The sequence below is a fragment of the Furipterus horrens genome, unplaced genomic scaffold (genome assembly GCF_987537825.1).
Source record: "Furipterus horrens unplaced genomic scaffold, mFurHor1.1.pri manual_scaffold_11, whole genome shotgun sequence".
NCBI classification, from domain to species: domain Eukaryota; kingdom Metazoa; phylum Chordata; class Mammalia; order Chiroptera; family Furipteridae; genus Furipterus; species Furipterus horrens.
In genome coordinates, this window is record NW_028327181.1 from 46,035,026 (window position 1) to 46,060,771 (window position 25,746).

Genomic DNA, 25,746 nt, shown 5'->3' on the forward strand with positions numbered 1-25,746 from the left:
TGACCCTCAAGTTCTCCAGCTCAGATTAGTACTGCCTGGGGCTGCATCACCTGCATGCACTTCCACTTCCTGTCCTTAGGGAAGAGGGCATATCTAATGGAAATCTTCCTTTTATCAATGCAGTGAATTAGACTGGCTTTTTAGAAACAGATTGGACAGCTATTAACCTGGTTCTGAATTACAGTCGCCTACAACGTGTTTGAAAATCCTGCCAGTCGTGACTGTTTAAAGAGTAACTCTTGTGGGCTTCTGATGAAGTGGACACTTCGTTTTTTTCTCAGAACGATTCACTAGCCCACAGCATTATTCTGAAACTAACTCAAAACGGGTGTGGTGTCGAGGGCCTCCTGCTATTTATTTACAAACCAGGAACGGAGGGAGAGTGCTTGCCGGCTGGGGCCCTTCCTGCTTTACAACCCCTTTATTCTGCTTCCTGATTCTGGGGCTAGAACCCTGCAGACCGCTCTTCTTTTTTGCTGGCAGAGGGCAGAGTAGAAAACCAGGGAAGAAAATGGGACGGGCTCCCTGCTGCCGGCTTCCTTTGAACTGGGGCCCAGCAGCAGTGTTGCGCCTGGGTGTCTGGCGAGGGTGGGCCCTGAGGTCGGCAACAGCAGTGCGCCCAGGTTGTCTCCCACACTCCTCCCCCCTCAGATGAGGGGCCCGGTTCCCTGGGGCACCTCTGCCGATTTTCTCAATTCTGCTATTCCCAATCTCTTCCCTTTATTCCCCAAGCCCGAAGGATAGTGTCTGTTTCTTGCAGTTACTACCTTGGTGAGACTCTTCTCCTATACCTGGTTAATGGATCTGTTAAATCATTTCTGTAAAAGAATCTGGGGTGGTTTGTCTTGAAAATCTTATGGGGTCAAGGAGCTGTGTGGCCTCATGTGTTAGGAAGAAGAGAGTATAAGACTTCACACATGCTTCCCCTGAAAGATACATTGCCTGGCTGTGCCTCTCTCTGGTTTTTGAACAGTTGTCAGAATCTGTATACTGCATGGCCTGCTTGCTGAAGCTGTTTCTTTGAGTTAATCCTCAGCAGCAAATTACTTTGTGAGCACGTTCTGTTGCACTTTGATGGTGCCAGAAGAAAGTGAGTTTGCACTGAGGGAATTAGGGCAGTTTCTGAGGCCCAAGGATTGGGTTGGTGTTCGTTAATGGACTTAACAGTTCTCTGGGGACTTTTCAAGGTTGTCTTTTCATGGTAATCTCAAATGTTAATAAATACTCCGAATTTGTGAGCATAAGTGCCCACAGATTTCAGTACAGGTTTTCCCCGCTCTCCAAAAGGAGGGCATTCCTGTGAAGCCTTTCGTAAGCTGGAATGATGTGAAGCAAAGAAGCAACTGCCATCAATTTACATGGAAAAAAATTTTAGTGTTTCCAGATCCCCAAATAACCTACCAAATTATACCAAACAACACATAAACCTAAAATAATACAGGCAAAGGTAGGTAAAAATAAAAAACCAAACGCAATAACACACGTAGTACAAGTTGGAACGAGATGACGAGCACCCAGGCTGAGAGAACTGAACTGCTGCGGCGCTGCCTGGCTACAAAGTAAATGCCGAGTGTGGTTTTCACTATTCATCTTTCTTCAAAACTGTGGAAATCCTCTTCAGATTTCTTTCAGTAAATGAAAATGTACTAAATATAGGTCTTTGGTAAAAGCCAAGTGGTGTGATGCAGACTTTCAAAAAGTACTTGCATTTTGTATGTTTCTATGCAAATCAGTACCAAGTGAACTGCCAGAAGGGACAATGTGTAACTTTAATATACTTTCTTCAATGTGTGTGCTTAGTCTGAAAGGGCTCCAGTTGGGGATGTACTGATATAAGTTATTCTTTAAAGAAAATCTGGTTGTATGCTTTTGAAATAGCAGTATTTTCTGAGTCAAAAAAATGGACAATAAAGTAGAGGGATTTTTCTGCCATGTATGACACTTGGTTTAGTAAATCAAAATCCCAGACTAAGCTAGATAATAGAACATTACAGTGGTACCCGGGTACTTGGCGTTGATTTGTTCCGGAACTCGTGATGAGCGCCGAAACCAACAAGTACAGGATGATGAAGCATTTTCTCTTGCGGGACAGCGTTGTGACTCATACAAGTTCTAGCGAGTGCGAAGAGTCTCGAGCAAGCACCAAGTCTGAAACAATTTTTTTTCTTGTCAAAATGGGACAAGTATAGGTTTTGATGAGTTCTGAAGCTGATGAGTACTGAGGTGTGACTACTTTTGTGAACCTAAACATAGAAGGCCAAAGTGAGAGGAACAAGTATTGATCTGACATTAAAAAAGAATAGCTATTCAGGAAGCACTGACTCGGGCAGAATGCCAAGCCATGTTCTCATTCAGAGGCGAAGACAAGGGTGTTCGCGGGGGAGGGAGGAGGAGCGGGGCGTCAGTAGAAGGAAGACGTTCCTGTCGGTGCAGAGGAGCTGATGTTGGCGATGCGAGTTCTAAAGAATGTTTTCAACTTCCAGTCTGATGGCCGTCAGTCCTGCTGTCCTAGTATCTGCTTTCTTGTTATCCTCGCAGACAGCGTGCTGGGACACACTGTTGCTTGGGCCCCGTCCAAAGGTTATTCTGCCCTGTTTTAACCTTCCAAGGTCTGAGGCAGAAGACGTGCAAGGCGGCCCTCCGGGATGGTCGCATGACTTCCAATTTAAACCAGCTCTGTTTATATAACTTTTTTACACTGTGGAAGATACCAACCAGCTTTAGTAAGAGAATAATGGCTGTAATCTAATCAGAGTTAGGTACTTTTACTTTACTAGCAAACAATTTGGCAGAAGGGAAAGTTAAGTCAGGTTTCTAGGTATGCTGAACTATTATAGGTGGCCCTACCTTGTCCAGGTTCCCTCGTCTTTGCCAATCGACAAGTTATATTTGAATTCTCTCCCATTAGTTGCTTTTCAAAGACTTACTTTGGGGTTTGTAATTTTTTTTAAACAATCAGTAATTTGTTTACCTCTCATTACAAGCACTCAGACTCTTTCAGCTTGGCCACATTAGCAATGGTGGAGCACTCCCTTGCTTCTCCTTCGTGGTTTCCTGGGGACCTTCGCGCTGCCGGGCGTCTCTTCTGCGCTCTAACCCAAGAGACAGCTCACGCAGCAGGGTGGGCCAGCGCCTGCATTCAGGAGGGGACCCAGGAGGGCTGTGCAGACTTGTCCTTACATCCCATAGGCTGCGACTGGGTCCCGTGGCCACCCCTGCGTGAAAACTCAGGCTGCCCTTGAGGCTTGCAGTTCAAGAGGACGCTGTGGGGAGCAGTGGTTTCCTTTGAGTGCCCCCTTCTCCCTGGGTCTCCCACACTCCTTCCCTGGGGTGTGTACATTCTGAGTTGATTGGGTTGCAATCTGAAATGACAGCCAGTCTGTAGAAGAAAACATTTGCACTTGCAGAGGACCCAGAGGAAATAAATGACCAGGTCAGTCAGATTCGGATTTTGTGAGTGGGAAAACACGGTGCTGCCTTTTTAGCAGTTGAATTACCTAGTGATGGGGAACAAAGACAAAATCCTGTCTGCCTCCTTCCCTGAAATCAAAAGCTGAGACCAGGAACCTTTGCCAATTGTAAAAGGCATTTAATAAGCCTGGATTCACAATGAACTCTTAAAGTTTATTATTAGACTAAACAGAAACCACTTGGTAATTTAAAAGTGTTAGGTTCTGAGGGAGGGGGTTGGTCAGCGGAGGTAGAGGAGGGAGCAGCCAGATGCTGAACAAGGTGGTTTACAGAGTATGTGACAGGGTGAGCTGGGGTAGGGGCAGACACAAGCAGCGAGGGGCAGGGTGAAGCAGCGAGTTTTAAGGAGTCCTGAGGCTTGGAATGCGTCAGCAGTGCAGGAGAGCCTTACGCTGCCCCCTTGTACAGCCAGCAGGTTGGCGGTTGGACAGCTGCGTGTCCTGATAGTGGCCTGAGTCTGGGGCAGCTGTGGGCTAGGGGAGTGGAAGGGACTTTCTGCAGGTGGCTCAGATGGGGGAGCGGGAGTTGATTCTGAGAACAGAGAAGTTGCTAAATTCCTGTCTGAAGATAAGGATACCTTTGAAGGACACAGGCAGTCACTGGCGCCAGAGGCAGCAGGTTTATTGGGGGTCAGGCAGTCCCTGACACCAGCAGTACTGTGGGGGCTTGCTAAAACCAGCCCTGGATTCCCAGAACCCAGGTCTTATGCCTAAGAAAAAGCCACTAGTATCACATTAAAACAAAAATCCTATCAGTTGAATTCTAATTGGGGGAGGGGGCTAATTTTTAAAAGCTTTCTAAAATTGCTATATTAAAAAATGCTGAATTAACACGAGTGTTAATTTTTTTAAGGGAAAATATTGGACTATACTAATAGCTCTTGCATGCAACCAGGTGGACACTATATTTACAGAGTTGGTTGTCTAATAACCTAAAACTTCAAATTGACTTAGAGGGTGTACATGAGTTCTCCTTCTGAGATATCTGGGCAGACCCCACACTATGAAACACATCTGAAAACACAAAATGTTGTCTTGGTTGTTGGAAGAAAGGAAGCCTAAGTTAATTATTTTTATAACAAGGAGTCTAGTACCCTTAAAATAATGAGGTGTGATTAAAAATATTATATCCAATTGCTTACAAATGAAACATACCGCTTTTTCCTGAAACTGCCACCTGATTCAGCAACACAGTGATCTCACTCAAAGCTAAAGCCAAACTATTCTATGGCTACATGAGACCATATGTTGGGAGGGGCATATCTAAAAGCCTCTACAAGGAATTGCACAAGGAGACTTGACTGACCTACTGTCTTGACAGCTGGGGTCCCTGAAGCACTTGTCAGCCTGGATGCACAGCTACCAGTGCCTAGTCAATTAAGCCTCTTGGTTTAGTAGTAGTAGGAAGGCAGAAAAGCATCAAGAAATGTTTTATGCTGTTTTTAAAGAGTAATTTCAAAATTTTTTCAATTACAGTTGACATACAATTATGATGTTAGTTGTAGGTGTATAACAACAGAATGATCCCTCGATATGTCTAGTGCCATCCAAAACCATACATAACTATTACAGTAAGAGTGGGGCTGAATTAGGTGGGAAAATAATACCATAATTAATAATAATACGAGAAAAAGTTTTGTGCACTCTCAACTATAAACCTCGTTCTGCCCCACCCTGTATTACTGCCTATATTTTCTGTGCTGTACTTTCCATCTCCGTGACGGGTTTTGTAACTGGACATCTGCACGTCTTAACCGCTTCCCCTTTACACCCGTTCCCCGAACCCACCTTCCGTCCGGCAACCAGCAGTGCGTCTGTGACTGTTTCTGTTTGGTTTCTTCATTCATTGTTTAAATTTTAGAGTACGTATAGATGGGGGACCACCATAAAATCGAATTTATTTATAAGAAATTGTGTATTTATTCTTACATGGTTAAACTTCAGTCACCTTCAAAGTGCTCTCTCCATCTGAGGCAATACACCTCTCGAGACGTTTTTTCCACTGTTCAGAACAGTTTTGAACCCGGCGATTTTGAAGCCGTTTAGTGCAGCTGCCGTGTTGTTTTTACCTCTTCCACATAAGCAAAACATTTTCCTTTAAGGACTTTTTTCCTCCAGGGAAACAAAAAAAAGTGTCTCAGGTGAAATTAGGAGAATGGGGTGGGTGGGGCATGGGGGTCAAGCTGAGTTTGGTCAAAAACTGCTGAACTCTCACCGTGGTGTGAGCCAGTGCACTCGTCATAAATCACTCATCCTGAAATGCGCCAACATGTTGAAAGAATCTTCCAAAACATTTACTGAAGCCAAACGCAGCCTCTCACAACAACACCAGCTGGTGCACTGACACAGAGGGGTTCCAAAACACTCACTTTCCAGAAGATGATTCCAGCTTTTTGGGTGTCCCCCTCGTATATGTAAAATCACATGGTATTTGTCTTCCTGTCTTACTTTTTTTCCTCTTTTTTGAATTTATTGGGGTGACATCGGTTAATAAAATTATATAGCTTTTAAGTATATAATTCTATAACACATCATCTGTATACTGTATTGTGTTTTCGCCACCTTAAGTCTAGTCTTCTTCCATCACCATTTATTCCCCCTTTACCCTCTTCTACCTCCTCTCATTTCCCCTTCCCTCTGGTCATTACTATGCTGTTGTCAGTGTCTATGAGGTTTACAGTTGTATCAAAAGTTTATTCGCGTATTATTATTAATTATTGCATTATTATTATTTAACTACTTCGGCTCACCCTTGTATGAAGTTTGAGCTGTCCGATATCAAGGGGAATGTGATTGGTAAGGCAATGCCTAACTGCCTAATTCCACCCCTACTCCTTCAGCTTTCATCACACCAGTAAAAGAAGGCCTAAAACACTGCAATTTAATTATTTTTTCGCGTCCTCTCTTCAGCCTAACACGTAAATTCAAAGAGAAAGTGACCTCGGCGGTTAAAAAAAACACACACACAGACACCCATTTCTGCTTTAGGATGGCTGATGCTTTCTTTACCAACACAAGAACAACCGCGCTCTGGACACCCTGCCCAGCCAGGGAGACCGGGTTCCGCCGTCACCCGCCCGCAGCGGACGTAGCTGCCTTCGGTTGCGCTAGGACCGCGGCAGCGTCGCCTCGCGGCCGAGCCCCATTCCTGCGGGTCGCAGTAAGAGTCTCACCCTCTAAGGGCCTCCCTTACGTTGTGTAAGGATGGCTATAAAGTTAATTTTCAAGCAGACAGATTAACAGGCGCCGAGGTTTCTAAAAAGTATTAATAACTGATTGGTGTATTTCACGAACTTCACCGCACTGCTCGGGTGAGTGGGACGTCGACTGAGGGGCTGAGTCACGCACATGCGCACTCCCGCCTCACCCCACCTCTAGGACCCAGGAGCCTCCGGCCCAGTCGGACTCCCCGTCACGTGACGACCGCCTGACGGCCGCCTGCGCGCGCGTTCCACGGAAGCCGGGTTCCGCTGCCTCTTAGTCAACACCAACGGATTAGAAGCCAGCTTTTAAGTTACAGTGCTTTTTACAAATTGAGATATTCCGTTTACTTCCGGAGTCCTGGCGTGGCTATATTTTCCCTCAAATCGCTTAAAAATCTTTTTAAATTTAAGTATTTCCCCTCCTCTTGAAATGGTCTCCTCCAATGGCCCCCACGGGGATGGGTTGAACCATCTCGGTTTTTCGGTGGGGGGACCGGGAAAGGGGCGGCGGGCTCGGGTTCCCTACCAGACGCGGTGGTGCCGGACTCGCGTGGTCTCTTTGGGTGATGGGGTCCAGCGGGGCTGCGCTCGCCCCGGCGGCGGAGCGGTGCTCGGACGGCCCGCGCACCCCCGCGGGCTAGGCGCATGGGATCGTCCCGGCCGGGTCAGGGGACCAGCCTCGGCGCAGTGGCTGCGCTAGGACCCGCGGCGTTCGCGGCCGGCGTGGTTGCGGCTGTCCCGCCAGGAGTGGGGAACCGGGGCTCGCCGGAGGGCGTCCGCGGAGCTGGGCGCCGCGCCTACGAGGTCAAGAAGGCACCCAGGACGGGCCGCGGCGGGAAGACGCGCTGTCAGGTACGCCGCGGCCCCGAGTGTCGGCCGGGCGGGCGCTTCCGCGCGGCTGAGTTCATCTGGGCCCAGGGGACGGGACGGCCCTGCGGGGCCCGTGCGGGGATGGGGCCGAGCGCGCGAGGCTGGACTGGGGCCGTGGGGCGCCTCCGTGGAGGCGGGCAGTGTGCCTGGGTACGGGATCGGCCGAGAAAGGGAGTAGGTGTTGCGGGCGAGGCCGCGACCACGGCCTTGGGTTAGCTGCGGGGCTCACCAGGGTTTGGAGCTTATGTGAAGTGGCCTAGATGGTGCTGGGGGTGGACGGGTGCCGGGGAGCGGGGCATGCGAGCTCCTGAGCTGGCGGGGGGCGGGGCGGTATGGGGAACTCGAGCAGCACCTTTCCACCATGTGCCGCAGGCAGCCCCTGACTGTGGGGTGAGGGGCTGCACGGGGTCCTCCTGCCGACCGCGGGCTAGGGGCCAGGATAACACCGTGTTTATTTGCCAAGAGTTCCCATTTAGTGGCATCTTCAGTTCTCTTTGGCCCAGAGAAAACCATGGAGAGTGGGGATGACGGAGACCAGGTCCAGGGCTGACCATACTCAGCGGTTACGGCAGGTCCAGCCCAGCCACAGGGAGGGGACGTGGACAAGGACCCGACCTCTGGGGCAGGGGACGCTTTCTGCCCCTTGGATTCTGGAAGGCTTATTGGAAAGGAAGAACTGTTCGGTTTTCTTCAGCAAACATCTGGCGGAGATCGGAATGGAGCAGTGAATGAAGCGCCTGGTCGAACGTGTGGTGGGGAGCTCTGGGAGGCGGGCTTCGGCCCTGTTTCAGCTTCCAGGTGCTGCTTTGGCAGCTCGGGTAACAGTTGATGTTGCGCGGCCAGGAAGGGCTGGAGGCAGGCTGTTTTCCCTCCCAGGGGTCTGTGTTCCGTGGCGCTAAGTGTTTTTCCGGGTGCCTGGCTACTGGATTTCAAGAGGCCCTTTATGGAACGCTGCTGTAGAAAGGCAGACTCAGCCAAGACTTTGTCTGCAGGGTCAGCCTGCTGTCTGCTGTGCTCAAGAGGCAAAGGCCTCTGAAGCCGCTCGGAGCCCCCAGGATCCCCACGTCCTTGCCTGTGTTCTAATTTGGGGTTGGCTGTAAGCTGCTTGAACTGTTTTCGTGCCACAAAATCCATTGCCCTAGAATTAGCTCTGACTTTTTTCTTTATCTACAAAACATCAGGTCTTAGCTGAAGTACGACTGCTATTGTCCTACGTGACCCTTTTGGAAATGGCCTGGTTGCTCTTGTCCAGGCGAGACCGGAACCCGTGATGCTGCTAAGTACTGGGCTGACCAAAAAAGTCCGTATGGTTTTTTTCTATAAAATAAAAGGCACATTTTTCACTTTCACCAATAACTTCATTGATTTGGGTGTTTTGCATATGCCTACGATCTCCCGCTTTTGACTTCTAGTAGGTAGGGGCCAGGGGTGCTGCTAAACATCTTCCAGTGCATAAGGCAGCCCCACAGCAAAGAACTATTTGGCCAAAATGTCAAGAGTACCAAGAAACTTCTCTAACCACTTTTACCACGTTCAATCAGTCACAGCACCTTCTCCATACACTACACAGGTCTTTATTTGTGTTTCAGTTATGTTTTTACCTTTCTTGAAATAATACAGCATAATATGCCAAAAATGTTGCATATTTTCTTCCATCTTCAATATTAAAATGGCTGCACCAAAATTTACCAATTTTGATTCTTTTTTTAATGCACGCTGATATGACAGCTGTCACAGTACAGTCTAACAAAATTATTTCAAATGAAGTTAAAGACAACTAAGCGCTACTAGAGCCGTCGTACAGGAAAAACATTACGGACTTACTGGGCAACCCATTATAAAGGTTCATGTTGAGGCTCTGCACGTGGCGTGAACCTTGGCCAAGAGTGCTGCTTCATGTGGGTGTCTTGCTAGAGGAACCTTTATTTCTCTTCTGCGCCTCTCAAAGGAAGATGTGGCCTTTTCCAGGGATAACACCTCTGCCTTTAGCTTGAATCCTTATTATTTCTTTCTCCTAAGTTCTTACTCCATCAGTGGTTGCCTCACCCCCTCTTCCACAGTGGATTTTTTAAAAGATTTCATTTATTTGTTTATTCACTCAGATGGGAAGGGAGGGAGAAAGGGAAGGAGACAAACATGGATGTGTGAGAGACAGTGATCAGTTGCCTCTCGCATGCCCTGTCTGGGGACCTGAACCTGCAACCCAGGCAGGTGCCCTGACGGGGAGTCGGCCTGGTGAGCCTTCACTTTGCAGGGCCACACCAGACCAGCCTAGCTACACCAGTCAAGGCCACAGTGGATTTTTAAACCATTATTTTCCTTGACTTCACTGGAGTGAGCCATGTGGACCCTTTATTTGAACTCGGCTTGTTTCATGTCCCCTGTGGCTCTGCTCATGGGAACCCTCGAGCTCTGCACCTTCTGTGACAGCAGCCATCACCTCTGTGGGCAGCTTCTACGTCACTTCTCCAGGCCGCTGTTACTGCAATGGGTTGGGCACTGTTGTGGACAAGACAGAGCCTCTCCACGTGGGGAGTGTTCATTCCAGCCTGTGGTCACGCCTGTGCTGCCTCCTAGAAAACGAGGACCTTCCTTGGCCTTGAAATGGGGGATGGGGTCCCCAGAAGAGAAGGGTTCCTCATTGTTTTGAGCAAGGCTAGCTAATAAAACTGATGATGAAAATGTTCTGTGATCTACACTGCCCCTTTAAAACGATGGCATGAGCCACACGTGACTGGTGCAGACTTGAAATGTGGCTAGTAAGACTGAGGAATGGGCTTTTCAATTCAAGTTAAATATGAGTTGCCACATGTGCTCATGGCTACTGTATTGGACAGTGCGGGACTGAAGAACACGTGTGTCCTCTGTAGCCTGGCTTCCAGGCCCCACTGTGCCACACTTGTCGTGTCAGCTGGGCCGTCGCGGTCCCTCCCTTGTGCCTTTGCTCTGTGTTCTCGTCCCAGACCTCCCTGCCTGTCTGCCCAGTGGACACGCTCCACCTTCAAAGCCTTGTCTGATTTTTCCCAAGTAGAGGGCACTTGGTCTGCACACGGGTGCCCTGCTGTCCCGCCCTCGTGCAGGACAAGCTGCCCAACCGGCTGACAGCCGGCCCCGCCGCCCCGTCCCCATCCCCCCCAACCCCTCCCCCCCCCACACACTGGCACTCGGCTTCCCTCGGGATTCCCGTTTTGCTTGCTTGGTCTTTGGGTTAACACTGGGGTTTTCCTCACTGCCTGTCATTACCTGTCACCCTGTCCAGCTCTTCCTCCCCTTCACATCTCAGTTCTGGGGGACCCCAGGCTCCCTCAGGGTGCTCCTCTCCTCCCCCAGGACTGACTGCCCTGTTCAGCTCCATCCCCCGTATTCCCACTGCCTGTCCTTGTCTGAACTTGGACGCTTAACAGATCCTGCATCCTCCCTGGCTCCAGAAGTCTTTTCTGCACAGCAGCCAAAGTGATTCTTTTGAAATAAGATTCAAATGTATTATGCTTCTCATCAGAACCCATCAAAGGCTCTCTAATCCCTGGAAGGAGAACTCAGGGTCTTGCCATGGCTGATCCCTAAGCCCTCTTCCTCCTGGTTTTCTGCCCTTGTTCCCCCAGTTCTGCTGACACTCAGACCCTGAGCCAGGTCCCCTCAGCCCTGCACGGCTCCCTCCCCTCCATTCCCTCCAGTCTTGCGGGGGGAGCCCTTCTGTCTGAAACCACATCCCATGTCCTCCGGTGACGCTCTGCCAGGGCCCGCTGTCCTTGCATTCCTCATGCGGTCCCCACACTGCCTGGCCCCTGCCCTCCCAGAATGGCAGCTCCCTGTGTGACTGAGGGGCTTTCTGTGAGGTGTTGAATGACACGCTTCCTCCTCCATTTGCTGCAACTCCTGGACAGGGACCGTGTCCGTCTGTCTGGTCTCCTTGCATGCAGCGCTGCCAGGCGGGGGGACAGCAGCCACCCAGCCCCGTGCCCCAGAGCTGCCAGCAGCGCTGTGGTGGGACGCGCTCAGGCAGACTGATGCTGTCGTTTCTCCCCCCACGCAGGCTCTGCCGTCTCCTGGGCACCATGAACGCCATCGTGGCGCTCTGCCACTTCTGTGAGCTGCACGGCCCCCGCACCCTCTTCTGCACCGAGGTGCTGCACGCCCCGCTTCCGAAAGGGGCGGGGGACGGCCCTGGTCCAGGTGAGCAGGCCGAGGAGGAGGAGGGCGGCATTCAGATGGGCAGCGGGACCTGCACTCACAGCCCCGCCGAAGGGGCCAGCGCGGAGTCCAGCAGCCCAGGACCCAAAAAGTCAGACATGTGTGAGGCAAGTATCTCGGCGGGTGTCGCGTTTGTTTCTTCCTCTCCAGGGGCGCGTGCCTGGCTGCGTGTGGGCCCTCCTGGCAGTGAACGGGCCTCGGGGTGCTGGCGGCAGGACCTCGCGAGGTGTGGTCTTCAGGGGTGTGTCAGACCCTTCTCCATGGCGTGACATTCCTTCTCTCTGCGCCCCTTCAGTCCTCTCCCTGCTTCCTAGCTTTCCCTCTCAGGCCGTGCGGGGCCCACACGCTGTTGCCAGCACCGACACGGTAGCCGTTCCGCCCTCCCCTGGACACACCGTGCCCACGCAGCGGCCCATCCCAGGCTCTGCTTCCCACCGTCTGCTCCTGGGTGTCTCCCGCTGTGGGGTCCTGGGTTGTCCTCTCTGCGCTGCTTCGTCAGCTCTAGGGACGCGAGGCTGAAGTTCCCTCACCGGGCCTCTTCCTCACGTGAGGGACCTGGGTTTGGAACCGGAAATCAGAGGTAGCGCTGGATTCTTGTTCACAGCGCACTGATGTCTGTGGCCTCCTCCTGAGACCCTGCCAAGTGCTTGTGTCAGGACCAAGGACAGACGCCCGCAGTGCGGGAGCCCCATGGAAGCTGTGAGCCTCAGTTTTGCCTTCTGCGTGATGGCGATTCTCACCTATTATCTCACAAGGCTGTGCTTTGGGTTAAGTGAGATAATGTGCACAGAGCTTTTCGTGACACCTGTACACACGTACTCAGTACACCCTGTGGGAACCTCTGTGGTCTTTGCTCCCTGGTTCTCCTGTTCAGGAAGCATTGAAATCCCCAGATAACTCTAGAAGCCAGCTGTTATTGTATGAAAACAGGTTGAGATTTGCATGAGTTAGAAAGTGTGTTGCCTGCTTCCTGACTAACTGGTTTTCTCCCCCTTGTCTGGGCAGGGCTGCCGGTCACTTGCTGCGGGGCACCCTGGGTACATCAGCCATGACAAAGAGACTTCGATTAAGTATGTCAGTCACCAGCACCCCAGCCACCCCCAGCTCTTCAGCATCGTCCGCCAGGCCTGCGTGCGGAGCCTGAGCTGTGAGGTGAGTGCCTGTGGCCTGGGCAGGGGCAGCAGCTCCTCGGGGCCCTTGCACGTCCAGGTCCGCGAACAGAGGCAGCATCGGCTGCGACCAGCCCTGTCGTGCAGGACATGCAAGCTGCGAGCTTGGGTGTGGGTGGCCTCTGTCCTGCAGAACTCCAGATCCATCGAGTGTCCTTGGTGGTGGCTGGCTTATCATTTTAAACACCAAACTTTTGTTGTTGATTCTTCATGGACTTATTCTGAGATATGAAATATTTCTAGGATACGTGGCTAACTATTCCAGGCATCACTGTTTTTATTTTCTCAGTCATCATGTGCTCTCAGACCCTACTAAAGAGGCACTCCATTCGCTTCTAAACCACACGGCTGCTGTTGTTGAGTCTGAGTCACAAATAATTCATAATCCAATTACTGAAACTTGCTGTCACAACCGCCACTTGGTCAGACACACTGAGTTCCCTCACTCTTGGGTCCCACTGCTGTTGCTGGGTGCTTCTGTTTGGCTGTTCCCCTCTTGATGTCCTGCTACTAGTCTGCTAGCAGCAGGTGGTCATGTCTGGCAGAATTGTGTGTCAAGTGGGGGTGACCGTCCTGAGGGAGCCCTGAATTCTTTCCTGCAAATCGAATGTGAGGTTTTATTACATGGCCTCCGCAGCAACTAGTTTGACCTGCTAGCATCCCAGTATGTTCCAGTTGAGTGGTGTTGCCAAACTTGAGTTGGGAAAGACTTGGATAGGAGTGGCTTATGGCTCAAGGTAGAAAAATGGCCTAGACATACCTGAAGGGTCCTTGTGTTCCGTGATAACAAATGTCGTCTTTTGAAAGTGTGATCCCAGGTGCAGGGGAAAGCACAATCTTCCTCTCTCATCCCCACCCTCCCCACTCCCCCTGTAATTAGCGGTGGCTCCTAAGTTCAGAGAGGAACCTCTGGGCAGGAGGGTTTGGCTGCATTGTGAAAGGGAGGGGAGGACAGTGCCCAAGAGTGGTTGTGGCTCTGCCCCAGGTCTGCCCAGGCCGGGAAGGCCCCATCTTCTTCGGGGATGAGCAGCACGGGTTCGTGTTCAGCCACACGTTCTTCATCAAGGACAGCCTGGCCAGGGGCTTCCAGCGCTGGTACAGCGTCATCGCCATCATGATGGACCGCATCTACCTCATCAACTCCTGGCCCTTCCTGCTCGGCAAGATCCGAGGGATCATTGACGAGCTCCAGGGCAAGGCCCTCAAGGTGACTGCCCCGGCAGGGCAGCGGGCGGTGTGGGGGGAGGAGCCGTGCGCTGCAGCGGGGTGCAGGCAGGCCGTCCTGTGGCTGCTGCTCTGTCGGCTCTTCTCCTGGCCTCAGAGTTGGGGTGGGGGCCACAAGCCCGGCAGTCAGCCTGCCCGTCCTGCTGCTCAGATGGGCTCTTTCGAGTTGTGTCAGCTCTTCTTGGCTGCAGTCAGACACCCTGGTCTTATCTCTGCTGTCGTGGCTTCCTCTGACCTCCATTCCAAAAGCTTGCTCACTGACCGTGCGCGGGCCCGCCGCCTCAGGCTTGCGCATTGCATCTCCCAGGACAGGCGGCCAACCTGACGAGGCCGGCCTTGGGGACCCAGCACACTTCTCACCAGCAGCACGTGCCCTCGAGCCTCAGCTTGTCTATTGCAGGGACTCGGTGGGGATCTGCTCATTGTAGGGTCCCGGCAAGTGGAACAGCAGCCATGTTGAATGTTGCTAATTTGCCTGGAGAGGCAGCGGAGGGTGCGGGTCACATGCCCCAGCACCCCGGGCTCTGAATAGTGAACGCCGCCATGGGCCCAAAACGGGGATGACTGGAAATACATGGAGGATGGCAGGAATGGCCACCTTGAGTGCATATACTACCTCAACATCTATCAAGTACCTAGTGAGTCTGTTTAGGAGAGGGTACAGGGGCACTTCTGCGCCAGTTCCTCTCCTCAGGAGTCTTCTAATGCAGCTGTGGAAGCAAGCCGTCCTGTTGCAGTTACGGGACTGGTGGCGTTTTCTGTACTCTGCGTCAGGAAGTAGAACGGGACCGTCTTCAGGAGCGGCACTCACGGAGCCGGCTGTGGACAGGCTGGGCTGCGGGCTGGTGGCGCTCTGTTAAAGGGCCGCCCCTCCGTGCATTCCAGGTGTTTGAAGCGGAGCAGTTCGGGTGCCCGCAGCGTGCGCAGAGGATGAACACGGCTTTCACGCCGTTCCTGCACCAGCGGAACGGCAACGCCGCCCGCTCGCTGACCTCCCTGACAAGCGACGACAACTTGTGGGCCTGCCTCCACACCTCCTTTGCTTGGTAATGAGCCTTGGCTCTCGTGGCAGCTGCTGGGATACGCACGGTCACGGTGGGGGGGGCCTTGTGGATGGTGCACGAATCCGGGGCGTGTGCTTGTTTCGTGAGCGCGGAACTGGGTGCAGTTTTCGCTTGCATGGGTGCCAGGCGTATTTGTGTAGAACTCACTTCCCAACGATATTTTAAAAATGATATTCCCATCCCAAGACCAGTGATCTCCCTTCTTTGTAAACAACAATAAGCATTTCTCTCACACGGCGTCCGTGGGTCAGGGATTGGAGAGGGGCCCAGCTGGCCCGTTCTGGCTCAGGGTCTAAGGAGTTTGGGGTCAGCGGGGGTGGCGTCATCTGAGGGTTTCTTCCTCACGGGGCTGGCAAGTTAGCGCTGGCTGTGGGCAGAGACCTCAGCTCCTCGCTGGTGGATGTCTGAGCTGACTTCCCTCAGAGTGAATGACCCACGGGAGGATGAGGTGGGACGTGCACAGTGTCCTGACCCAGCCTGACTGTCACACACGGGCATTTCCGTCACGTGTTGTTGGTGAGAAGTGTGCTGGGTTCCCATGGCCGGCAGGAAAGGGTCAGTCTTCACCTCTTAAAGGGAGGAATGTCAGTGAACTTGTGGACATATTTGAAATGACCACAGGTTGTCCTCTGGCCACAAACTGTTTTGTCCCTCCATTGCTAGATATACTCCTTCCAGAGTCTCCCCCAGATTCTCATCCCTCAGCGGTGTCGCCAGAAGCCCAGGGCCTTGTTGTCAGAGGTCCTGGTGGGTGAGGCTCCTCAGGTGTGGGTCCTTGAGGGCAGCTCCCCAGCACCTGTGAACTGAAGAGAGCAAGTCTGTGTCCCCACCCGTCCGAATCATTTCAACCATGAAAGCATTCTCGTGTCCAGCATAATGTATCATCCAGCCCAGTCCCAGTTCACTTCTATTTGGCCTCAGAATTGACTCTTGAATTGGGTCAGAACTCAGTGCATAGGTTGTTCTGAATATCCCGGTCTGGACTGCTCTTGCCACGCCCCGACCCCTGACTTCCCCCGGCCTTTGTTGGAAGACCTGTGCCATGTGTTTTGGATTTGGCGATTGTATTTGTGGTATTGCGCCACCCGTGTTTTTACACTATTTTCTATACACTGGTGGTTGGATCAGGAGGCTTGACTGGCTCTAGGTTTAGTTTTTCTTTTGGCAAGAACACCTTATGGCTTTGTTCTCCAGGCTCTTGAAAGCATGTGGCAGCCGGCTGACCGAGAAGCTCCTGGAGGGCGCGCCCACCGAGGACACCTTGGTCCAGATGGAGAAGCTTGCAGGTGAGCACCTCTTCCATGCTGGCGGGGGGAGCTGACGCGCGGGCCGAGGAGGAAGTGCTCATGAGGGGCAGCTGCAGGAAGCTTGCCCATTAGGCCTGGTGCTTGTATTGTGGTTTCCTGTCTCATTTTCTGGACAGTCCCCTGAAAGTCTGTGACCCTGGGCAGGCTGGGAAATGCAGTGTTGGGGCTGTCAGGCTGTGCAGAGGATTGACTGAACGAAGGTTTTCTTGTCCCTATTTTATCATTGACCAAGAGCTTGCCTTTTGTAGACAGTCTCTCATTCATAAAATGTCCTATTTCTGTCAGTTGCACCCGAGGTTCCCATCGAGGGCAGCAGTTCCTAAACCTCGCTGGTGTCCGGGCAGTCTCCCCTGGCGAGTCATCGGGTCTCGGGTGTGCGGCCCCGGGGCCTGTGCGTTTTAAGTAGCTCCACCGGGGATTCTGGTGCAGAGTCCACCAGCCAGGAGCCTCTGGTCTTGATCCTGCTGTATTTTCTCTTCGGCGATGATTCGATTTTTAGTGATTTGGGTCCATGGTCTCACCTGCTCTGTTGGGTAGACCTGGCTTGTGGTGCGTGTAGTTTGTTACTAGTAATGCTTGATGGGTTTCAATCTGCAAATGATTGACCATCTTAATATGTTGGAGCTGTTTCCGGGTTACTCCTGGGGTCAAGTGACTTGCACGCATTTGCCTTCAGACATGCTTTCCGGGGGAGGAAAAGCGAATAGCATTTCAGCGAGAGCAGAACGTGTTCAGGGCAGAGGCCACCGCGTTGTGGAGCAGTGGCCGGCCCTAGCACAGCGTATTATTATGGGGAGGGTGGGAGGCGTGGTCTGCTGGTGAGCTTTCCTAAAACAGAGCCAAGTTTATCAGGAGACACACCAGCAGAGATGGAAATGCAGGGCCTCCTGTCACTTCGTGGTTTGTGTTCTGGCCACAGAGGTTCCCTGTGCGTCCTGGCGGATGGGACCCGCCTGGCTCCAGCCCTGCTGTGCTGGCCTGCATTCCTGTGTAGGGCCACGCCCCTCCCTTGTGGGTCTCACCGTTTGTGGCGATTGTCAGGAAGATTAATTCAAATAACAGATGTTTCTTTGAAACGGGGAGAATAGTATAGACCTCAGGACCATTGAAAGGATTGAATGAAATAATGTGTGGAAGCCCTTAGAACAGGGCCTGGCTGAGGAGGAGCTCTGTAAAGGCTAGCTGCGGTCCTTCCTGTCGCTTGCTCAAATTTTCCTATTGACAGTGAACGGCGGGCTGTCTTGCAGGTGTCTGCCTGACAATGCAGAGTGAGGCTCTGGGCTGGTACACAGCAGACTGGGCCCTGCTGGCCCACTCCAAGGCTCCGAGGGTAACAGGTAGTCTAGACCAAAACCAGGACTCAGTATCTTCTGGTGGGTTAACCATGAAGCATCTTGTGCTGAAGTGGGCACGTAAAGAGACTGTTGCATCCAGGAAATGAAGGAGTCCGAGGGCAGCACGTTTTGTAACTGTCTTTGTTGTCCGTCTCGCAGATTTGGAAGAGGAATCAGAAGGCTGGGACAACTCTGAGGCTGAAGAGGAAAGAGCCCCTGTCTTGCCAGAGCATGCAGAAGGGCAGGAGCTGACCAAGTGCCCGACAGACTCTTCCTCACTCTCAGACTGTGAAAACTGTCAGCCCCGAAAGCTGTCTGCCTTTAAGTCCCTTCGGCACATGAGACAGGTAGGTGGTAGAGGGGAGAGCCCCAGGCAGAAGCTCAGGGGAGAGCCCAGGCCTCACCTTCCAGCTCATCTGCGCCCAGCACACTGTCCTTTGGGCCCATCATTTAAAGACCCAGCAGGGATTGGTTGGTTAGGAATAACCAGGGACCTTCCTGGTGGGTGGATGAAGCCAGCAGCGGGCATCTGGAGTGTCTTAGCCACAGCCTTAGGGCTGCCCTTCATGGATGATATACGTGTTTTCTTAAACGAAAGGCCTGGATGCTTGGCTTCTCATGGTCTGCTAATCTTGTCATCCTAGAACTTTCTAAAGGAACTGAAGGGCTTTTTTTTTTTTTTTTTTGCATGCAGCCTAGATGCTTTGCAAATTTAAAATGATGGCTATCCTTACAAGAAATTGGAAACAACTTGAATGTCCAACCATAGTGAATTTGTTCAAACAGTGGACTATCATTAAACCCAAGAAAGATGCGCAGCACGTCGTGAGGGGCGGACATGTGCATTTACAGCCGTGCGCTGCTTGGCAGCGGCCATTCGTTTGGAGAGGCATGTTGTCAGGTGGTCTCATCACGTGCGAGCGTCACAGCAGCGCTCACGCAGGCCTCGGTGGCGGAGGGTGGCCTGCACTGCAGGTGTGCGTGCTGTGCTTCTGTGGGGCCGGCAGCGCGGCAGGTTTGTGTGCATCGGCGTCGCCACAAGCCCCCGGGCAGTGCGCCGCTCTACAATGGCTGCGATGTCACTAGGCAGGAAGAGTTTTTCAGCTCCGTTACAGTTACACGGGGCTGCCGCTGTGGTGTATGTGGCCTGTCGTTGACTCAAAAGTTGTTAGGCACACGTGACTGTGGGTGTGTGTGCCAGACACAGGGGTCTCAGCTGTGATAGCACGGGCCGAGGTGGTGTTTGGTCAGGTCGGAGGAAGGGCTTGCTCGATGGCGGGAGCATGTCATCCCTTTTTATGATACTTTTCTGTATTTATTTTTACAATCAGCATGAATTTTATTAGAAGGTAGTTAATTCTCTTTCAGAAAATGGAGTAAGAACTGATTTAATGGCAGGTGCTCTGTGGGACTTCTGGGGGAAAAGTGGTCATCCATCGGAGTCATGTACTTGCTGAAATCGTCCTTGTTTTCTTTGTGTGGATTAGAGTTGGAAGGACTCTTGAAGTTCCCTGGAGGTGGGAGTGCTTGAAGGCTGTGGGGCTTGGTGGGAGGTCGTGTTGTGCCTCCGTGTGTGTGTGTGTGTGTGTGTGTGTGTGTTCATGTTGACACTGAGACAGTGGCTGGACTTGTAAGTGTCATGGACCAGCAGGCGGCTGAGAGCGGGGCTGACCCGGATGAAAGCAGAGTGGGGGCGGGTCGGGGAGAGCAGTCATGACTCCAGTGACTCCGGGAGCGAAAGTACACAAGCTGTCAAGGTCTCCGGGTGTGGGCCGGTCCCAGGTGTGGCATTTCTGGATGTGGTGCGCGTGGGGTTGTGTAGCAGAAGCCCTTGCTCTTCGTGGATCCTAAAGTCTCGGGATGCCTGCCCCTGACTCTAAAGAGGTAGAGCAAAATGAAGTGTGTACACAGAGGGAAAGTAAATGTTGCAAAAAGCTAATACTTTTTCCATTTTAAGGTTTTGAAAATAAAATTGGGAAAAGAGCTTATAAAATGTGCAAGATCATGTGTTTTAGGTACAAATCCAGGGGCTTCTACCTGCCTCCTTCCAACCTGGGGCCCGTCACCCAGCCTCCCTGAGGAGTGGCCTTCTCTCGCCTGACCTGCCATCCCTGACTGTGCAGGGAAGGTTCCTCACGCACACCCAGGTGACACTGGTGGGGCAGAAAGCGCTGAACTCTGTTCCTCAGGTCCTGGGCGCCCAGTCTTTCCGCACGCTGGCCTGGCATGTCCTCATGGGGAACCAGGTCATCTGGAAGAGCAGAGACCCCGAGCTTGTCCTGTCAGCGTTTGAGGTGCTTCGGGTAAGTGTCTTGTATAGCAGGGCCACATTGTCCAGGGGGCTTTAAAACTCACCCGACTGGGGTGTGACTCCTCGGGGCATCCGTGGCTCGATGCAAGGTGTGCTCCTGAGTCTGAATTCTGTGTGCTTCTCCACTGTTAGAAATGACAGGTGTTCGTGGGTTTCATTTCCAGTGGAAGAAGTTTCTGCTGCCCTGATAGATTGATAACTAATTCCCATCTCCCCCCCCAACCCCTGACTCCCTCTCAGAGCCGTGGGAGTGGCTCACAGCTGCCAGAAGCAGGTCGGCGTCAGCATTAGCACAGCAGTGTGCATGGGCTGGTGGGGTGTGGGCGCGGCCGGCGGCCTCTGCCCCAGGGGTGTGCCGGGTGCCGGGGCCTGAGTTTGGCTCTGACCTGTGAAAGCCACCAGGGAGTGTGGGAGGGCCTGCTGCCTGCCTGGGACTGTGAGAGCACAGAGTGGATATGACGCAGCCTCTCAGAAAGCTGATGATCTCTTTGTTGGAGGAGGGAAGAGATAAACATCTGAGAAATAAAATGATCACTTAAGAATTAATACCATAAAGCAGAAGGCAGCATGAGTTATGTATGACCAATGGCCAGGACACACCCTTGAGAGGCTGAGTGACCAGGAATGCCTTCTGGGAGGGGGGAGGCTTTGGATCAGCTGCAGAGGGTCGGTGGCGTGTGGGTGACGGAGACAGGCAGGGGCGGGCTCTTCTGAGTCACTATGTCCTTTCTAGACCATGCTGCCGGTGGGCTGCGTGCGCAGCATCCCCTACAGCAGCCAGTATGAAGAGGCTTACCGGTGCAACTTCCTGGGGCTCAGCCCGAACGTGCAGATCCCCCCGCACGTGCTCTGCTCAGGTGCGCCCTTCCCGTTGGCCCCGGAACGGAGCTGGGTCTCAGCTGTGCGTCTGAGAACGTCGCCTGCTGGCCTCAGAAGCGGGACCAGCTTTCCTAACGCCATTGGGCCTGTTTTCTGTCTTTGAAATGGCTAAGGGTTGGGTCGGGCTGGACAGCCTCCCAGTGAGGGTGGCTTGTGGGCATGGCTCTGTGTTGGGGGCGGGCCCCAGGCCCTGCGGGAGAAACACCACCAGTGGGCGTCAATGTCGCTGTGGGGCCTGGCGGCAGTGAGTCAGGGACACCATCGCAGTTCAGAGGCAGGCTGGGGGTGACAGCGGGCCTTCATCTCCCAGAAGCCTCATGGTCTTCCTTTGCTCTTTCACTGTTCTGCCTGCTTCCTGTCCTCTCCACGTTTTTTCTGCCTTGGGTATGCCTTTTTAAAATAAGAGTTTATGTGGGCGAAGTCTGATGACATAACCAGGAGCATGATCTCAAATACTCCCTGTGTATATGCCGTAAATGCGTCCTTCACGCCCGTTGGTAGAGTGGACTTGCTGGGCGCGGGCCCGCCCTCAGCGTTGACAGGCTTCCTCCAGGCAGACACCCAGGAAGCACGTCAGCATATCTCACTTTGGGTTTAGGAAGTCCAGGAGTCAGCCTAGGCGCACATCCTGGCCTCCCAGGCGGCCGGGCCTTGTCTGAGCACGTCCGTGAGGGGCAGTCGCTGCGCTTGCGCCCAGGCGGGCGGGCGGTCTGTCTGTCGGGAGCCCTGAGCCGCCTCTGTTGGGCACTAGCCTGGGTCTCAGGTGTGAGAGGCAGCGCCTTTTTTCTGGGTGGTGTTCAGGACGTCAGCCCTGCTTTCAGGTGTCAGCTTGAAATTCTTCCCACCTCTAGCTGTGTGACCTCAGGGGAGTCACGCTGCCGAGTCCATTTCCCTGTCTGTAAAGTGGGGTACAGTGGGGCCTCTAGTGGTCATGGGGTTGTTCAGTATTAAGCGAGTTGAGATGTATAATTAGTAGTTGCTGTAAAATTATATGTTGTTAGTTTAACAGAGACAAAAGTGAAACCTTAACTATTTACAAATAAGTCACAGAAGATTTAGATGCAAAGCGTTGATCTCAGGAGCTGGGACCTGTCCCCGTCGCTCCGCGGTCACGTGGGGCAGCGGGGGCCGGCCCCGGAGCAGAGAGGAGCAGGGCGCTTGTGTCGCTGCAGAGTTTGCAGTCGTGGTGGAGGTCCACGCGGCCGCCCGCTCCAGCCTCCCCCCGGCCGGCTGTGAGGGCGACCCGTCTCTCAGCAAGTACGAGTTCGTGGTAACCAGTGGGAGCCCTGTCGCTGCAGACCGAGGTGGGTGCTGCTGAGCGGGGTGCCTCCCCCGGACGAGAGTGGGAAGAAGGGTACCGCCCGAAGGGCACCGCCCGTGCTGAATACCCCACTTCCCGCTACCCTCGTCCCTAGTTGGCCCAACCATTTTGAATAAGATAGAAGCTGCTTTGACCAACCAGAATCTGTCCGTGGATGTGGTTGACCAGTGCCTCATCTGCCTCAAGGAGGAGTGGATGAAGTAAGTGCGCCCTGCCGGGGACTCCCCGACTCTGTGTCTGCTGGGGAGGGCTGCAGGGTTTCTGCCGTGGAAGACTAGGAGCTGCTTCCAGAGGAAAGGGGCAGTCGTGGCTGCCAGGAGAGAGTTCAGATACCAGCTCTGCCACTTGGTATATTAGCTGGGCAATACTGAGCAAGTGACCCAGTGCCCCCAAGCCTCAGGCTGCTCCCCTGTGAGACGGGGGTGACCTCTGCCTCCAAGGGAAGTTGCTCAGTTAACTTTAAAAAATCTGAGTCAGGTATTAGATGTTCCTGTTTTACGAAAGCAGGTTAGTTTATTGCCTCTGCCTTCTTAGTATCCTTTTTGTCAAATTTAATTAGTCAAACATGGCCCTGATTTCCAATAATACAGTGAAGCTTAGGATCAACCAAGGCCTTTCATGAATTTAAGGAAACTTTTTTTCTTTTCTCTCTTTGCCCTTCTGATGCGCCAGCCGCAGTCCGTGGGGCCGAGGCCGCTGGGCGGTGAGGGGTGTGGGCGCCGCCCTGCAGAGCCGCCCCTTCAGAGTTGGGCTTCCCGCTCTGCTCGCAGGGCTGCTGTTGGGTTGGAGGCTATCAGGCCCGGGACCGGAACTCATGTGATGGCGCCGTGGTATCTGAATGTTTTGTTTTGGTTTTCTGCAGCAAAGTGAAGGTCCTTTTTAAATTCACCAAGGTGGACAGCCGACCCAAAGAGGACACGCAGAAACTCCTGAGTATCCTCGGAGCGTCCGAGGAGGACAACGTCAAGCTGCTCAAATTCTGGATGACAGGCCTGAGCAAAACCTACAAGTCACACCTCATGTCCTCTGTCCGTAGCCCCACGGCCTCCGAGCCTCGTAACTGACCCCGCCACGGAAGGCTGTGTCTGTGAACACCTTCCGGGAAGTGGGGTGCCACCCTGGCCGCTGAGCTCAGGTGGGCTGTCTGCTGGCAGTCCCGGCTGCTCTCCCGTTTCCGGAACTGGTGGTGTGGAGCTGCTTCCGAGCAAGGAGTGGGGACTTCTGCGGCTGAGCCGGACCTGCGTGGGGTTTGGGCCTGGGATCGTCCTTGGGGCCGTCCCACATGCTGTTTCAGTTGCTCCAGCCTGAAGAGGACAGTGGGAGACTTGTGCGAGGACAGGTCCCTGCATTTGTCCCCCCCGTGTCTTGGGTCTCTCATGGACTTAGATCTCAAAATTGATAGGGAAAACCTGTCAGCCAGTCCTGACGGGTATTTTAGCCACATTTTCATGCCCTCTCTTAAGGTTAACATTCAAAACTTTCTGTTCTGAAATGGAGCACGGGTTTTCCAGGTTTTATATGCACGTGTATATGTATTGCTACAGTTTTGAGAGGTCCAGACAGGTGCCGACCCTTACCTGCTTTAGTGCCCTGGTGTTGTGCTTGGGCTCTGGGGCGGCCTTCGGGAGTGGAGCGGGTGCATGCGCCTCTCCTGGTTGGATCCTCTGGGATGTTCCGAAGTCACGTGACTGCCACATCTTCTGGCCAGCTCTCCTGAGATTGCTTTGAAATGACTGTGTGAGGACAGGCCCCTGATCTTTGTTGCACAAAGATGCTACTTACTGCAATGTTCAGTGGGGCCATTTGACTTGCCCGGCTCACTGCACACGCAGCTCAGCAGCCTGCCGGGGTTTCGTTCTGCATCGCTGTTCTTTATTGCTTCTTTAACATTTATACCTGGCTGCTGTTAACTTTCAGAGCATAATGATTTAATGTATAATAGTTCCATCACCTCAGTGTGCATTTTTGATAAGGGTTTATGATTTAGAGGGATTTTCCAGCAGTTTTCTTGATTAGTTTTTTGTTTAATATATATTTAATGTGAAGACTAAATTTATGAGACTTGGTATCTGTATCATGCAAAAACATTGAAATAATAAAAGATGTATTTTTATAAAATGTTGACTACGTGGTTTCATTGGTTTGGTAACTGAAGTTTTCTTGGGTTTGAGGATTTTTGCATCTGTGTTCTTTGAATTGTCTTTTTCTGGTTTTGGAATTCAGATAATGCTGGCCTCATAAAACGAGCTTGGGAGTTTTTCCTCCTCTCGAATGTTTTGAGAAGGATTGGTGTTAGTTCTTACTTGAATGTCTGATAAAATTCACCTGTGAAGCCACCCAGTCCAGGATTTTGTTTCTTGCAAGTTTTTGATTGCTGCTTTAGTTTCATGACTTGTGATTGGTCTGTTCAGATTTTCTGTATCTCCTTGATTTAGTTTAGGGAGATTGTTTCTAGGAATTTATCCAAGTCGTTCCAGTTGTCCGATTCGTTGGCATATAATTGTTTGAAGTATTTTCTTATAATCCTTTGTGTTTCTTTGGTGTCAATGGTTACTTCTCCTCTTTTATTTATGATTTTATTTATTTGGGTCCTCTCTGTTTTTCTCTTGATGAGTCTGATTAAAATTGTATCATCAACCTTGTTAATATTTTCAAAGACCCAGCTCTTGGTTTCATTGGTCTTTTGTATTCTTTTAGACTGTTTCATTTATTTCTGTTCTGATTTTCATTATTTCCTTTTTTCTACTCACTTTGGGCTTTGTTGTTCTTTTTCTAGTTCCTTCAGGTGCAGGGTTCGGTTGTTTAACTTATTTGTTTTGGGTTTTTTTTTTTGAGGTAGGCTTATACTACTATGAATTTCATTCTTAGGACTGCTTTTGCTGTCTTACATATCTTGAGATGTTGTGTTTCTATTTTCATTTGTCTCAAGGTATCTTTTTTTTTAAATATGTTTTATTGATTATGCTGTTACAGTTGTCCCAATTTTTCTTCCCTCTGCTCCCCTCCACCCAGTGGCCCCCCTCCCTCCACTTGTCCCCCCCTTTTAGTCCATGTCCATTGGTTGTGCATATAGTTCTTCTCAACCTCTTCCTGTCTACTCCATTCCCTCCTACTACACTTCTTAATTCCTGTACCATCTCTCTCCTTTTCCCCCCTTCCCCCTCCCCGCTGACCTCCCCCCAATATGTTCCCCACACCTATAATTCTTTTCCCACTCTCATTGCCTACTTAGTTTGCCTTTGTTTCGATTCCCTAGCTTCTGTTGTTGGTTCTTGTGATACAGTTTCATTTTAATGTTCATAGTTTTGGTCCTCCTTCTCCTAAACCAGTCCCTTTAACATCTCATAATAGTGGTTCGGATCTGATGAATTCCTTCAGTTTTACTTTGTCCTGGAAGCACTTT

The 25,746-nt window shown here is 51.9% G+C and overlaps 1 protein-coding gene across 1 annotated transcript; it reads left to right on the forward strand.

Annotated features, from left to right (window-relative positions):
- Positions 1 to 7,465: 7,465 nt before the first annotated feature.
- FLCN (folliculin) lies at positions 7,466 to 24,441 on the forward strand. The gene is made up of 12 exons (XM_090290648.1): positions 7,466 to 7,525; positions 11,577 to 11,841; positions 12,740 to 12,886; positions 13,889 to 14,110; positions 15,013 to 15,173; positions 16,386 to 16,477; positions 17,992 to 18,179; positions 20,022 to 20,135; positions 20,877 to 21,000; positions 22,195 to 22,326; positions 22,438 to 22,543; positions 23,206 to 24,441. Exons 2-12 carry the CDS (start codon positions 11,599 to 11,601, stop codon positions 23,405 to 23,407), a joined length of 1,731 nt encoding a protein of 576 aa, XP_090146774.1. The 5' UTR covers positions 7,466 to 7,525; positions 11,577 to 11,598; the 3' UTR covers positions 23,408 to 24,441.
- Positions 24,442 to 25,746: the final 1,305 nt, after the last annotated feature.